The sequence below is a fragment of the Acomys russatus genome, chromosome X (genome assembly GCF_903995435.1).
Source record: "Acomys russatus chromosome X, mAcoRus1.1, whole genome shotgun sequence".
NCBI lineage: Eukaryota > Metazoa > Chordata > Mammalia > Rodentia > Muridae > Acomys > Acomys russatus.
Genome location: NC_067169.1, coordinates 103,484,574 through 103,501,646, shown reverse-complemented (window position 1 = coordinate 103,501,646; position 17,073 = coordinate 103,484,574). Strand labels below are relative to the sequence as shown.

At 38.7% G+C, this 17,073-nt stretch overlaps 1 protein-coding gene across 3 annotated transcripts in view; it reads left to right on the top strand.

Moving 5' to 3' along the window:
- The window catches only part of Enox2 (ecto-NOX disulfide-thiol exchanger 2), a 309,518-nt gene that overhangs the window by 10,389 nt on the left and 282,056 nt on the right, over positions 1-17,073 (top strand). Inside the window, exon 2 of one of the 3 annotated variants that reach the window (XM_051142394.1) lies at positions 8,087-8,180. The exons of 1 other annotated variant lie outside the window; for it this stretch is intronic. In XM_051142394.1, coding sequence (XP_050998351.1) covers positions 8,159-8,180 — 22 coding nt within the window. In that variant the 5' untranslated portion in view covers positions 8,087-8,158. Of the gene's footprint in view, positions 1-7,794; positions 8,181-17,073 lie in introns of those variants that run through there. One more of the 3 variants, XM_051142396.1, reaches the window with a different exon arrangement.

The window sequence follows — 17,073 nt, the reverse complement described above, 5'->3', positions numbered from 1 at the left end:
TAGCATCTTGGAGACTGAGTCATAATGATGGCCATGATTCTGAAGCCAGCCGGGATTATATAGTGAGTTCTATGGCCAGCTTGGGTTGCACAATGGAATACAGTCTTAAAAAGAATAAAACAAGTCATCAACCACCCAATAAATATATTATTAAAATTTTAAAAATGACAACTGAGATACTAAATGAAAGGGATCATTGTTCAACAAACTGCCTTCTAACTTTGTAGTGTGTGGTGTATGTGTGTGTGCATGTGTGTGTGTATGCGTTTCTTTGTGTGTGCTATATATAAGTATTTGTACTGGTAAGCATGCTTATTTGCCTGTGCAGAGGCCAGAGGAGAGTGTCACTTGTTCTCTTGTATCAGTCTCTGTCTTATTACTTTGAGGCAGGCCCTCTTCCTCAACTTGACCGTCACAGTTTTCAGCTGGTCCTATAGGCAGAAAGTCTCAGTGAGCCTCCTGTTCTTGCTCCACTCCCAAAGCTATGGCCCCTGACAAGAGCTATCTCTCCAGTCTTTTAAGCACTTTTTAAATATGGGAAAAAATTAGTCATATATAAGTCTTACACACTATTCATTCAGAATCACAAATTTTGCCCTAATTGCCTTATGATTTTATAATGTATGACTATTTTCTTCAAGAAATTTGAAGTTTAATAAGCTATACTTTTTAATCCTTAACCTCTAATTATGAAAGATATCAAATATAACAAAATTGGTTTTTTAATTTATATTTGATTTATTAGTTTATTTATTTACTGAGAGAGAGAGAGAGAGAGAGAGAGAGAGAGAGAGAGAGAGAGAGAGAGAGAGAGACAAAAAAAGAAAGAAGAAAGGGAATGTACTACTGCTTATGTGTACAGGTCAGAGGACAGTTTGTGGGAGACTCATCCCTCCTTCCATCATGTGGATTCAGGTCATCAGATTTGGTGGCAAATGCCTTTACTTGTGTAGCCGTCTTGCCAGTCCCTGTTTTTATTATTATAATTAATTATTATTACCTGTATTACCATCTACCCAGCCTCTTATGCTTTTCTAACTAAGTTTTGCCATTAGTACACTTTTTCTAATTCTTCAATGTTCATATCATTAGCTACATAAAGAAGTTTTTGTGGTTTGAAATCAATCAAACACTCCAGTTATACCAGAATTCGCTATATGTTGCCAAAACTCTAATCACCCCGGGTGTCTTAGATCTGCTTTTCAATGGAACATATGTCTCTTTGAATACTTTTGAGATGCCCCCTGTTTCATCTAGTGTGGTGCCAGGCACATAGTCCACAATGCTGCTTGATGCTGCTGAGCAGAGACAGAGAGCTAGACCAGGGCAAGAAATACTTACTACAAGTCAGAATACACTGAGGAAGGGAGGGGAAAAGGAGTATATGAGAAGGCGACAGTTAAACAGGAGGTAATCAGTCAGGATTTGAAGTTTTCTGGGAAGCAGACTGCTAAAGTTCACTAAGTACTCCCATCAGGCCCTCTATTCTCTTAGCTTTCTCTTTAGCAGGAGAGGTTCTAGGAAACTAGACAAAATTGTTGCTTAGTGTAGCTCATGGTAAGTCTCATTTTTGTTAAATACCACCAATTAATATATTCATTTTACTCTCATTTATCAACTTAATTTTGGAGACTGTGGGTGGGCACCTGAGTTCCATAACCTTAGTTTCCTTTTTTTTTTCTTATAGCATTTTCTCTTTCGCTGTGCCACTTAAGGTACAAAGAGCTTTTACTGAGTAGTAATTTTGGGCCAAGTGTTGTGCTAGATGCCATCACATCAATGAAAATTTACAAAAATCTGACAACACACTTCTTTCTCCATTTGTCAGACCACCCCCGCCCCAAGAAAACAAAAGAGAAAATAAATCTGAGACTTAGCACAGTCAGGTCCACAAGCCAGAATTCTAGAAGCTCAAGTCTGTCTGACTGAAGAGCCTAATAGTCTCAAGCATTACACTACATTATCTGATGACATTTAAAAACAACAATTAACAAACAACAGCAAACCAAGGGACCAGAGAGATGGCTTAATGCCACTCCTGATGAACCTGAACCCACAATGTGGAATGAGAGAACCAACTTCCTCTGATCCCTACATACACCATGATATTTATTTTCATATTCACATGCATGCACATATACACATACAGTCATGCACACATACACTGACAATAAACAATGGTTAAAAAAGACAAAAGAAGACTACCTTTACTTGATGAGCTCAGCATGTGATAAGCAATTCCAGTTGTATGATTGAATTAGGAAGTATCCCTTAATCATTAAGATGTTGGTGTACTCAACAGAGGAGTATCAAATGGCTGAGAAACACTTAAAGAAAGGCTCAACCTCCTTAGTCATCAGGGAAATGCAAATAAAACCAACTCTGAGATTCCATCTTATACCCATCAGAATGGCTAAGATCAAAAATTCAAGTGACACCACATGCTGGCAAGGATGTGGAGAGAGAGGAACACTCCTTCATTGCTGGTGGAAATGCAAACTAGTACAGCCACTTTGGAAATATATCTGGTGCTATCTCAGAAAAATGGGAATAGGGCTTCCTCAAGACCCAGCTATTCCACTCCTTGGAATATACCCAGAAGATGCTCCAGCACACAGCAAGAAAATTTGCTCAACCATGTTCATAGCAGCCTTATTCATAATAGCCAGAACATGGAAACAGCCTAAGTGTCCCTCAGTAGAAGAGTGGATAAAGAAACTGTGGTACATATACACTATGGAATACTACTCAGCTATTAAAAACAAGGAATTCCCGAAATTTGTGGATAAATGGATTGAGCTAGAAATGATCATAATGAGTGAGTTAACCCAGAAGCAGAAAGACTCAAATGGTATATACTCACTTATATCTGCATACTAGCCCAAGGGGCATGTCCCACGAAAGCCTTCACTTACCAGGAAACTGGGACAGAGGGGAAGGCATCCTATTGGGACTCTAGATGAGAGAAGCATGGGAGAATAGCAAAGTAGAAGGATCCAGAGGGTCCTAGAAATCTACAAGTAGAACATTATGATAGGGAGATTTGGGCCCAGGGGTCCCGCTCAAACTAAGGCACCAGCCAAGGACAATACAGGCGGTAAACTTTAAACCCCTACCCAGATCTAGCCAATGGATAGAACATTCTCCACAGTTGAGTGGAGAGTGGGGACTGACTTTCACACGAACTCTGGTGCCTCACATTTGACCATGTCCCCTGGAGGGGGAGACCTGGTGGCACTCAGAGGAAGGATAGCAGGATACCAAGAAGAGACTTGATTCCCTATGAGCATATACAGGGGGAGAAAGTCCCCCTCAGGAACAGTCATAGGGGAGGGGAATAATGGGAAAATGGGAGGGAGGGAAGAATGGGAGGATACAAGGGATGGGATAACCATTGAGATCTAACAAGAATAAATTAATAAAAAAATTTAAGAAATGATGGTGTAGTAATGGATTCTGGTTGCCTGAGTTCTAATCTCAATGTTATCATAATAGTTGAGTGAAGAAGCAGTCATTTAACATAAGTTGGCCAGTTTTCTTGCTTGGAAAATGTACATAATTCCTAAACAACACTGTATTGTGGGGACTGACTAATGCAATTATGTAAAATACACTGCCATGTCTAGCATATAATAGGTGATCACCATATTGTAGGTTATTTTTGTAGGAACCAAACTGTTCACCTATAACATGCACTTGAGGATTTCAAAGCATTCATAAAAAAGTTTGCAATTAGATATCTTTGTAAACAAGACTTAAGTTTTGTTTTGTTTTTGTTTGTTTTTTTTTTTTTTTTTTTTTTTTGAGTCTGAACAAGATCAGCTATCGACTCGTATGCAAGATATTTCAAAATAAGCAAGAGATCTTAAGAGAGTTGTTGTCAGGGTGGGCACTGAGGAATTATTGATGGGTTGTGTAGTTTAATATTCTTGTGCAAATCCCAACAGTGGGTGTGGGGCTGTCTCGGACTCTTTTGTCTGCTCTTAGGACCCTTTTCCACCTACTGGGTTGCCTTGTCCAACCTTGATATTAGGGTTTGTACCTAGGCTTATTATAACTTCTTATGCCTTGTTTGATGATTATCCCTGAGAGCCCTGCTCTCTTCTGAAGGGAAACAGAGGAGGAGTGGATTTGGGTGAGACTGGAGGTGGAGGGTGGAGGAGGGTCTGGTAGGAGAGGAGCGAGGAGACGCTGCAGTTGGAATGTAATGTATGAGAGAAGAGTAAGACAGTGTGTGTGGGGGTTGTGATGAGTGAGTGTCTCTGCTTCTTAGCTACCAGGGCCAAATTGTGATGTCATTTAATTTTTTTCACTAGACTAATTTTTGCAGTTGGCAACAACTATTAAGTTTGGGATACTGGCAATCTCAGCACAGCCATTTCAAAGCCAGCAAGGTGAGGCTAACAGAACAAAAGTGACTTGAGCAAGGTCAACTAGGTAATAAATAAATAAATAAATAAATAAATAAATACAGCAGAGTCCAGTCTTCTGATTTTTTTTTTTTTCTTCCTTTGGGAGATTTCGAGCAACTAAATCAGCCCTTAAGGTGTGCTCTTTACAGAAACTTGAACCTTTTGTTCTGTCAGGGTTTTGGCAAAGTGTGATTGATTCAAAAAACATGAAGCTTTGTTGTGGTTCAAATTAGTTCATTTTAAAAATTCTGTTGCACTATTAACATTTTTATCTTAAAGTTTAGCATATTATTTTTGTTCCTTTTTGTTGAACTTCGTGGTTTGGTTCTTGATTCTTTTAAATCTTCTACCGGGACTTTTAAAAAAAGATTTGTTTACTTATTTATACAGTATTCTGCCTGCGCCAGAAGAGGGCACCAGATCTCATTATAGATGGTCATGAGCCACCATGTGGTGGCTGGGAATTGAACTCAGAATCCTTGGAAGAACAGCCAGTGCTCTTAACCTCTTCAGCTCTTCCACTGGGACTTTTGTGTTTGACAGATGTCCCTGGGATCCCAAATGGCTAGTGGCCCTAACTCATTTGGCCAGTCAGGTGTGACTGCTGAGGGGCAGCTCCAGGATGTCATTCATGCTCAGGTTTTAAAACTTGAAGCATTGCAGTAGCTTCTGGTATTTCTTTTTATCAGGATGCTTTGGTTTTTCCATTCTTCCTCATGTGGGATGAAGGTGCCCCTGCCCTGGACCTCATTGTCTTTTGGAATACTCTGTCAGTCATCTCATAGATAGGGTCCTTATATTTTGGCTGAAGGAATGATGACAAAAGGAATCATTTTCCCAGTCCTTTCCCTTTTTTTGTGTGTGTCACATTTGAGGAACTTGTGGAATTTGAATCTCAAACTTGAATTTGTGGAAGTTCTTTACAATGCCCAAAGGTGGAACACCCTGATTTTGAATTACAGCCATTATTTTTTTCTTACTGTGCTCAATTTAAAGCTTCAGCAAACCCTTTGTGGAACCCACAGTTGGGCTGTCACCTTTCTTTGCTGCCAGCCATGCCACAGGTAAGGCCATGGTGGAGACTTGCAGCTGGGAGGCCTCTGGAGATCTCTAATCTACATGCTTGGCTTTCTGCATGCTATGGGAAACAAACTGTGGAGTTAGGACCTCCAGTCCCTTTCTAAGCTCTTGTTTATCCACATAACAGACGGAAGGATAGGTTGCAGCTTTGGTTATAACAAGTACCATTCACAGTGCTTCAAAAGGGAAGCACAAGGGATTTGCCATGACCCAGCAAGTGTGTGATTAGAAGGAACGCCCACTTACACTCTCTCCCCTTTTCTTCTCCTGCTGGCCTGTTTCCTCTCTCATCTCCTCTAGCTTTTCCTTCCGCTCTCCTTTAAATAGCTCTTTTGGTCTTAGCTATTAGTCAGGTGACCCTTTGTGTTTCACATTGTCTACTTTCCCCATTGATTTGAAAGAGATTTCAGAGAAATATTTAACTGGCATTTTCAGCAATGGCAATGTTATTCGAAAGAACAATTATAAAGTTTCCTTTTTATTGCAAGAATTGGACTAAATACTTGTTTGAAGTCACAGATGGCACTGAAGGGGGCCAAGATGAACTGACATCTGATATTTCTGCTTTTTTTTTTTTTTTTTTTTTTGGCTGCTTCACATTTCTCTCGTGTGGACAGACACACACTTGGGTAACTACCATACAGATGGAAATCAGGACATGTGGGATTTGGCTGAACCAGAGGTCCCCAAACATTGCCTGGATCATTTAGTACCCCAGGTGTGGCCACCCCAGGACTTCATGTGCTAAGATTGTGTCCCAGTATAGGCCAGCTGGTCACTGTATATATAGTATCAAGGCAACTTGGAGCCTCAGAGGCATGACTTTGGATTTTTACCTTGTGGGTTTAGACTTAATCAACTCCAGTCTTTCCTCACATACTGGGCATAGAAGATGAGCCAGACAAAAAGATTTAGCAAAAGGAGAGTGTGTTTTTAAATAATTAGAGTTCTAGATGGGACATAAACTCAAATCCTATGAATGAAAATGAACAAACTTTCTAGGAAGGAAAGAGAATTAGGGGTCTCCTCCACTTTCTTTGGCAAACTTCTGATATACTATGGGTTGCATTTAAAAACATTTCTTTTGACAAGAGGATACAAGTGAGGGGAAAACAATTGAGATGTAATCTGAATAAGTTAATTAAATTTTAAAAAAGAAAAAAAAACATTTCTGGGAATTTTAGAACCGACAATGATTGCAATTTTAAAATTTGAAGACTTGAACAATGCTTTAAAAATTATTTTGGTCCTTTCTTTTTATTTACCTTATGCAAGAGAGGTCCTTCCCTTCAGTTATTTCACCAGGAGCTGATTCATAGTGCATTAATAATAACCAGATAATTTACAGGAGAGCCAGCTCTGTTATCTCATAAGCTTTGTATGATAGTCTTGGGAAGCAGTCAGGATACATACCATCGTCTCCTATGCATAAATAAAGAAGCTTAGGCTCAGAGAAGTTACATTCCTTGTCTGGTATCACAAAGCTGTAGAAATGGAATCTGGGTTCCCTGAAACCCACCCCTAGATATATGTCCCTTTAAGTGTGTCATTTTCTCCATGAAAAGGTCCTTCCTTACAGTTTCTATTCATAGATAAATTTAAAATCAGTCTAAAGAAGTGTTTCACTTTAGCAGATGAACAGAACCAATACTTCCAGATAAAGTAATTGCTTAAGGCCACTTATCAAATGAGTCCTGCACATAGCCTTGGTTTTTCAGCTTTACTTTAAATTAATTATATTTAAATAGACATGCCTTTGTTTTCAGTGTTAAATAGATACACAAAAGTTGTATGACCCATTGGTTATAGGTGTGGAAGCTACACCCGGAGAATGGGAGTATGCATGAAAAGTTGGCTTAAAATAATTAGCTTCTTATGTTTTTGTTAAGAGATGTCATGTTCAATAGAATTTAATTTCTTTATACTTCCTCTGCCCTCAGCCTTTAAATATAATTCTTTAGGGAAAAGGAGCAAATATTCATTCAGAATGTTGATTTGTCAGGAACAAGGGTAGCCAGAGGAAAGAGAAAGTACAGGGGTGACTTTCTCTACCCTGGAAGTGTGGGTAAGTGTTATTTTGTTTGGAGCTGCGAGCTAAGATTTCTTTTAAGGCATGCAAATCGTAAAGTTCTGATTTGTCAACTGCATGCTGTTTCTTTAGGCACTGATGTATGAAATCCCGAACGAATTCTCCAATGAACATACTGCTAATTGCTTCTCCACCTGCTCTCCAGCCTCCCCCACCCCACCCCCTCCACTCCCAATTCAGCCTATAAGTGTCCGTCATTGGAGATGGATGGTGACACATGCAGTAATAGCAATTCATAAAAGGCAGTTCCAGCCCTTGTCTTCAAGGCTCCTGGATTTTCCACTGCCTGCTTTTGTGTAAGTGAAGTGGATGGAAGTGCTACTGGCATCAGACTCCACCTCCCCATGCTGCGTTGCTAGAGCTCAGTTGCTCGGCTGGAGCTGAGCTTAACAGAAGCATCGGATCGGGAGCTGAATTGTGGCGGTGGTTTCCCCCCCTCAATGGGGGGGTGGGTTAGGGGTAGTGTCTAGCAGGGGCTTAGATTGTTTTGGCTTTTCTTTTTGAGGAGTGAAGAGGGTCAGGAGAGAATAACTCACGGTAGGATACAACGTGAAACAGTTCCCCGAAGAGTGTCACAATGTTCCTGGTACAGTATACAGGTATAGTATGTTTTATTTTCTCTGAAATTTCCCTTTGGTTTCAAAGTGAATTTCTTTCTCTTATTTCGCTTCCTGTTCTACTGGACTGAAAGACAAATGGGATTCTAATAAGCTAAACAAAATAGCTGCATAAAACTCGCCTGTCCCTAGCTGTGTAAGTGGTAGATTGCTGTGTGAAATCTGGGTTTTCTGTTAAATTGGTAGTCGCGATCCCTTAATTGTGCATGCTTCTCTGCCGTATTCTTGTATTGAATTTCTCAAGTCCTATGCCTGCAACTGGTAGTATGTGATAATGCCTACAGTGTTTGTACACAAGACAGTGTTTTGGAAGGAAAAGGCTACTCTCAGTGGTGTTTTTTTTTCTCTTGAGTTTTAAAGCTGCTGTGTTTGTTAATTGGTTGTATGGATTTCCTTGTAGTTAAGAGTGAGGAAACTTCTAATAGGAAGCATTCCAGAGCACATCTTTACGTCAATGTATTTTCCTTCCAGCATTGAACTCAGGCTGAGGAATATCTTGTATTATTGTTGTTATTCTGCTGATAGAAACAAAAAAGTGCTGGAAACAGCAGGGCTAAAAATGCCATTCCTAAGCCACTGTATTGTACACATCACTGGCTCGAAGATGTTCCTTAAGTATGAACTTAAGAGTTCAGGAAAACATTGGTGCATACTAATGAACTTTTGGGCTCTGGACAGACACTTACACATGACGTTCTAAAGGCTTACTATACCCTTGCAGATAAGAAACCTGGAGAAAGTTTCACTTTCCCACTGAGCTGAACAGAAGCTTAGTTCCTCTTGCCACATGTTGTTCAGTAACTTTGTACATCATTTATTGTCAAGGACTCTCATCTACATTCTTGCTTCATTCTTAAAGGAGTGTGCTCCTGTGCTGAAAAGCTAACAGATCATATTCTGTTTTGATGCGTGGCTTGACAGTTGATTTCGCTCATTAATTGGGCAGCATGCAAATGATGTGGAGAAGGGAGTGAGTGACAGTATTTCAAGGTTGCACTGAAGAGCATACAGTGAACCTTGGACCAACAGCTGCTGAATTGAATTGTCTGCAATTAAAGCAACAACAGATTTGTGTAGTCTCCCTGCAGCCCTTCTTTGAATTTATGGCCTTGGTTTCCTTCCTTGGTTTCCTTCCTGGCTATCAGTTGGTTTGTTTCTCTAAGTTGGAAAGTTGTGCCTGCTAGATGTTTTCTCCATATTATCAGTGCCTGTGTGACTCCCACACAGCTGTATCTATATATTTTAATATGACAAGTTGCTGAGGTGGTTTTCCTCTGTTTAAATCCAGAGATGTCTCATTTTCACTATAAATTAGATATATTTGCATAGAAAACATTTTTTTCTTCAATACATAGAGGTTTCTTGTATGCTGGTGATACCAGTTTAGATATCTCACAGTGAAAAATACAGGACTTTGCTATGCTTCTGGAATGACTGTATGTGGAAGCCCTTGTCTGTGTGAATACAATGTTTACATTAAAAGAATTGGTGCCGTCCCCTTGCTATCTCTCAATTCAAGTGCACACATGAACAATCTCAAATTCAAGCAGGTGGCCTTAATAGCTGCATTTTATTTGTGTGTTAGTAATGGATATGTTTAATTCTCTAATGGTTTTATTCTATTAAAGTTATAATTGGAATACAGTTGCTGGGTCACAGTGGATGTGTAAAACATTTCTGCCATGATCTTACTCATGCTCTCAGTTTCAGCTCATAGCTGTCTTATGTGGCAACAGTAGTCACATATGTATTTTACAGGTAAGAACACGGAGAATAAGAGCTAGCCTGAGCCTAAGACTCAAGAGTATAGAGGTCTTACACCTACTGAGTGGCAGACCCTGAACTCATAGGTTAAAAAAAAAAAAAAATCCGTGTTTATTTATTCTCCTTTATACCACACTAGCGCTCAGATGATGGGTCCCAGGTAAATTGGACTTATACTTATAATTAAGAAGACTGTGTTCAGTTATTTACAGAAACAATATATTCTTTGATAATATACTAGTGTTTGATGAATTTATGTACCAATATGAATGAAAGGAAAATTTGAAATTTTGAGGTAACAAATTTTTGTCTAATTTAAAGGTTAATAGAAGATATTTTCCATCTAATGTAGTAATTTGTTATAATATTTTGTTCAATGGGCCTATAAAATGGTTTTTATAAGTGTGCATATATCTTAAAATATCCTAGCTATGAATGTGAACTGTTATGTTTTGAAAATTAGAATATTTTATACAGATAACAGAAAAAAATATAGCTCATTCTCCTTCTCTCCCTCCCACTCCCTTTTCACTCCTCTCTCATCAGTCTTCCCATCTTTTTAAAATTCTCAAATAGATTTTTTTGATTCGCTCATTTGATGTAAAGTCATACTGTGTGTACCAAAAGAGAAGGAATGCCGGTTAAAATTGTGTTAGAAATTCAGCAATGGGATCCAGACATTGAGTAGTTCACACTAGCTCTAGCTTTCTGATCAAACTTTTCTTTAAAACTTATTCAGGATGCTGCATGGTGATGGCACACACCTTTATCCTAGCACTCGAGGCAGAGGCAGGCAGATCCCTGAGTTCAAGGCCAGCCTGGTCTATAAAGCAAGTTCCAGTACAGCCAGGGGTACACAGAGAAACCCTGTCTTGAAGAACAAAAAATAAGATAATATAAACGAAAAACCTCTAACATTGTTGAGGGGTCATTCTTATGTGAGCTTATTGGAGATCCCGTGTACTGAGGAAATGACCGTGTGCTCATGCCACACACAGTTTTCCTACATTTGGCAGTATACATCAATGTTATTAAGGAAATGAATCAGTGCCACCGCACATACCAGTATTCTTAGGACTCCAAAGGCAGGGGCAGAGGCAGAGGCAGAGGCAGAGCACAGAGGCAAAGGCAGAGGCAGAGAGGCAGAGGCAGAAGCAGGGGTAGAGGCAGAGGCAGAGGCAGGGGGCAGAGGGGCAGGGGGGGGGGGGGGCAGAGGGCAGAGGCAGGGCCAGAGGCAGAGGGCAGAAGCAGAGGCAGAGGGCAGAAGCAGAGGCAGAGGCAGAGGCAGAGGGCAGGGGCAGGAGAGTCACCACAAGTTCAAGGTTAGCCAGCAATACAGAGTGAGACCCTTCTTCAAAGACCAAACAAAGCGACAGAAAAGAAAATGAATCAGAGATAGGACAAATATTGTTATGATGCATTCATTCAACTTTGAAAAAAATGGCTTATGAAGATGGTAATGACTACATTGCTTCAGTAACCATGTGGTTAGAATTTATTTTCATCCAAGATTATGTTTTTTAATACATATTAAAGTAAAGTAAAATATTACTCCTCTGGTTAAAGGGAAGGAGGACTATATGAATGAGATCTGATAATTTTAAAAGGACAGCATTTGGGGAAATAGGTCAAGAATACAGAATGGAGGGCTGGGGAATCTTAGCCATGTGATAGGTAGCTTTTTAAAAATCTTGATTCTCAGTTAAAAAAAAAACCCACGGCTTAATATACCCATTAATGATAATACTCAAGGGCTGACTAAATGGCTCAGGAGGTGAAGGTGCCTTGAGTTTGATCCTGGGCCTCACATGATGAAGGAGAGAAGCTGTTGCTGCACCTATTCCTGCAGGCTGTCTTTGACCTCCACATAATCCCTGCAGCACATGCCTTCCTCCACAAAAACGTGAAAATATTTTTAAAAGAAATAATAGTTAAGGCATGCTGCTGCCTATGTAGGACAGTATACTACAGATGTTTCTTGGGCTGCTTGCTAAACTGTATTATTGACATCCTAGAGACATTGCACTCATGCCTTTGAGGGTGACTGTTAACCGTGGGTTCTCCACCCATGTATATACATAATAGCTAAAATCTATTAAATGCTTACTGTGTATCAGGCCATTGTTTTAAATGAATACTTTGTATGTATGGGACCAGTCATAAACCTTCATAATATGTCTATTAGGTAGATAGTAGTATTTCCATTTAAATGTTTAAAAAACTGAGACACATGCCTTTTTTTCTTTTTCATTTTTCTTCTCTTGGGTCATTTGGGAATTTCCATGGGACCCTTTTGGCTAACAACGCAATTGAATGTAACCCAGCACAGACTTTTAGGCAACCTGCTTAGCAGGTTTTAACATTACTAGACATCAGAATTGAGGGACTTTGTTTTGTTTTTGTTTGTTTGTTTTGTTTTGTTTAATTGCTGTTGTTTGAGACGACTAGCCTAGATCTTACTATCCTTCTGCTTCCTCCACTCTCAAGTACAGGGTTTATCAAGTAGGCACCACCATATACATGTCATTAGCCTCAAGATTTGATCACTGAAAGTTTGGCCCAGAGCCCACATTCTTAACCATATGCAATATGTGGGGAGTCAAAGTGTACTTCATTGAAGAAGCTATGTGTGCACTAATATGCACTCAAAAGCTGGTATTCAATTGCCCATGACTTCAGAAGGCCTAGGCAGTGTAGAGCTCAGCAGCCCATTGAAAACATCTTTTTTACTTTCTTTCTGATCCCTGCCACAGATACTCTTTATTGACAGAGTCACAAAGAATCTCTGAATTTCCAGCAGTTTCTAAATGTTGTCACTGTTCATGCTCCTTTTTAAGATTTTCAGCTTTGTTTTTAAAAATCATTTATTTGGTTGCTTTTCTCTTGATATTTAGCTTTTTGCAAACAAGAACCATTGCCAAGTAGAGTCTGGTTTTTCGTCCATGCAACCAAATGATCAGTCATAGCACATCATCTCAGCTCCTCCTACTTGCCCACTACCTTTTGTGCCCAGATATTATAGAGTTTCCATGATTGCAGATCTTATACTATCACTTTGCTTCTCAAAAATGTTTACCTAAGAATTTTTCTTTTTTTTTTAACCAAGGAGATATTTCAGATAATCTTTAGTCACATCCCAGCCTCCCATAATGCTTTTTTTTTTCTTTTTCGAGACAGGGTTTTTCTGTGTAGCCCTGCCTGTCCTTGACTTGCCTTGTAGACCAGGCTGGCCTCGAACTCACAGCAATCCACCTACCTCTGCCTCCTGAGTGCCGGAGTCCTGGGATTAAAGGCATGCGCCAGCACGCCAGACCCAGAATGCTTTTATACCCTGAAGCAGCACCATATGACTCTCTGTATACTCTATTTGCTTATGAATTAGACTGCTTCTAGGTTACCTGGTACACCCCGGATTTTAAAGCTATTGTGCTTCTTCCATACTGTTTCTACATTTAAATGACCACCTTTCACTAACAACGTTAGAATCACTTGACAGTTAAGATTCAGCTCAAATCACACCTGCTATTGTATTATAATACTCATCTTTGCTCTGTTTTCTCCTGTTAGACCAAGTTCTTGAAGTATTAGCTGTATTTTTACCCATCTCTTAGCACACAGTCTAGTGTCTCACACATAAGCGTTGACGTATAATATTAGGCCATCTGCAGCTGTACCAACGTTTCCCCCTCTCCTATTAGCTCAAGTTTCAGAATGATCCCAGAGCCAAGAGTTCCAGAACTCTTGGTTATAAAGGTAGATGTTATGGGTAAATAGATGCTTCTGCTTTGTACAGATATTCTGGAATATTCTGTTCAACAGATTTGTCCTACCGTTTGATTTTTTTCTTCTCTATACTTAATCTTTGCACAGATATACTATATCTTGAATATTTCCTTTGCCTTTGGAGAACCCTTTATAATTTTATATAGAGAAAAGTCTATGTACTATGTATATACAGTAATATATATAAAAACTCAAGAAAATAAATCAGTATATATATACATATATATATATGAATTGATAAACACATATATAATGACAATTGGGTTTCCCCCATGGTATTATGTTAGACAAAACTTTTAAAATTTAAAGTGCATTCATTTATAAAGGTGTGTGCCACCACTGCCCATATGTGAATCAGTAACATAAGAGCCAAAAAATGTTACTGACTAATGGAGTGCTATGTAAATTAATGTTACCACATCTATATCTATCTCCACAACCATTTATCATTTACTTCCTTTTGGACAGAGGACAAAGTGGTTTGCTATATAGTTCAAGTTGTTCTGTAACTTGCTGTGTAGTCCAGAGTGACTTCTATCTCATTTTCCTGTGTCAGCCCCCTAAGTGTTGGGATTCCAGGTTTAGTCACAATGCCTGGCTCATTTATCATTTCTTTCTTTCTTTTTTTTTTTTTTTTTTTTTTTTTGCTTATTTTATCCGTCTTTATTAGCACTTCTCTTACTGCAAAAGTTTCAATCAGTTGCTTGTTTAAACACACTTATGAAGTTATTATATATGCACTTCAGGGTGAAAAAATACGAATAATGACAGTCCACATTGCTCGCCGCCATCTTGGATCCTCTCCTATCATTTCTTTCTGGTGAAAACTCCTTCAATTTTGTTCACTCCAGACATTTTAATAATATGACACATAGTTGTTACCTTTAGTATCTTTATTATGCAATAATACACCAAGTGTCTTTATCTTCCTTATAACTTAGCACTCACTAATGAACCTCTACTCTCTCCCTAACCCTTATCCTCTGCTCTTCCTCGAAGCCTCTGGTAACCAACATTCCATTCTAAACTCCAGTTAGACGAACTATTTTAGGTTCCACATATAAGCGAAATTATGTAGCACTTGTTTTCTGCGTTTGGATTTTTATGCTTAACAAAAGGATCATCATTTTCATCCATATTATTGGAAATGACAGAATTTCTTCTTATTTGTGGTTGAATAGTATCACATTATATGTGTGTACCAGATTTTCTTTATCAATTCATCAGTTGAGAAAATCAGTTGGAACAATTTGATGCATAATCACAACGTTTTTCAAAAGGTAGTTTAGGACTACCTGTGACAACATTATCTAGAACATGTTTTAAATGCACATTCCTGGATCTAGATCTGCACATTCTTTTAGTAATAACTATTTAATAAAACCCCTCAAATGGTTCTTCTGCAAATTGACTTTTCATAACCATTCTCAAAGTAAAACATAAAATGTTAAGAGCAGATCAGTATTCTCTATGGATATGAATACTAATTACACTATTTAAACCTGTAATTGAGTGGTTTAATTTTTGTTTCTATGATTGCAAGCCTTAGCCTTCTGATAGCTAACTCAGTGCTATCTGAAAAATTTGTCTATGATGATAAAATATTCTGATCCATCTCTTTCTAACCCAGCTCACTAGCATCGTGTAGCTAGTGAGCTTGGAAAGATAGCTGTTTCAACTGGATGCCTTATTTTTTTGGCTTTTAGCTATTGGATATAGTATTAAGAGTGCAACTGGAAAATCTCTGGTGATGGTGCCAGTGATGATTGTATCAATGGGAAATCAAACAGGGACATTGGTTCCTTTGACATATAGGAAATTGCATTTCTTTTTATGGATAATTTAAAATTTAAACATGGCCTAAATGAGTTATTCTCAGAAGTGATTTAGCAAATTATGATCTCAATTAAATTTAAATGAGAGCTACACTCTGCATTTCTCATCAGTACTGTTTTTCTCATCATATTGGGTGCCGTTGAGCCTTGATTTCTAAGCTAAAGTATAGTTAATCAGAAGAAAGAGCTCCTAGCTTCACTGCTTAGATCATGGATTTTAGCTCTAATAGACCCTTTTACTTTCCTCTGTTAGATTATTCCACCCTTCAGACACTCATGACTCACTACTTTCCTGGTTCCATTTCTTCCTCCGACAAATCTTTCTTGAACATGTTATGCCCTTTCCAGATAGTTTCACTACTTAATATAGCGCTAAAAGTTTAGAAGACTTTGAATGAGAAATATACTATGTTCTGTTGGTAGACATGCTCTGTTTTTATTATTATGTGAGCTCATGTGTATTAGTTGGTCTCGGTGGCTTCAAAAGTCCATAGTATTACAAAGAAAGAAGGAAGCAAGGAAGGAAGGAAGGAGGGAGAAAAGGAAGGAAGGAAGGAAGAAAGAAAGAAGGAAAGAAAGAAAGAAAGAAAGAAACCACATGGTAATATACTTGAGTATTGCTGTCTGCTAAACCACATGATGATAATTATGCCTGCTTGGCCTGTCCTCTGTTGCCCAGATCCTAGTTCTTTGTATCCTTTTCAATTGCTAAACAATTTTGCACATCCTGAAATTCCCATTCTGCCCTTTGCCATTTCTCACTTTTTTTGTAGGCTTTCAGTTTTCAGTGGACAGAAGACCCCCTCCGCCTTTTTTGTATCATTTACATTCATTCCCAGGATTCATTGTTGTATCTGTCCTCACTGGGTTACCTAGGGGAGTTCAAACTAGTTCTTCTTAAAGCTTTTAAACATTACCCAAGATGCCCCTGTAACACTCAGAAAATAAATTTTTTCATTTTGAGGACTAAACAGACTAACTCAGCTACAGTTTTGAGAAGCATGTAAAGTCAAAATACATTTGAATCTAAAGGAAAAATTTAACCCCTTTTCTCTCCTATCTTCCACACTACAGCCCTAATTATCAATGACTTAAAAAAAAATGAAGCCATATTAAGGAATTGAGACATTCATGCTCTCATTAAAAAAAAGTTCTATTTGATCAAGCCCTTTCAGGATTCAACCAAAGTTTACAAGAAATGGGTCCTAAAGGTATACTATAGGGCTTTGCTAGGATTCTTTCACAAATCATTTTTACTTCTCTCCCCCCCCCCCAGCAGTCCCAACAAATGCTAGTTCTTCTTCTCATTTAACCTTGTTATATTATTAACTTTGTTTACAGTCCTACATTCTTTACAGTCTGTATTCGTGTAGATATCTCACTCATGCTTAATTGTGAATGGCTGTGCTACTTCTTGTGTGTATGTGTTGGGGCAGCAGGGGAGGGAAAAAGCAGAAAGGGGAGAGAGAGGTGGGAAGAGGAGGAAGGTGGAG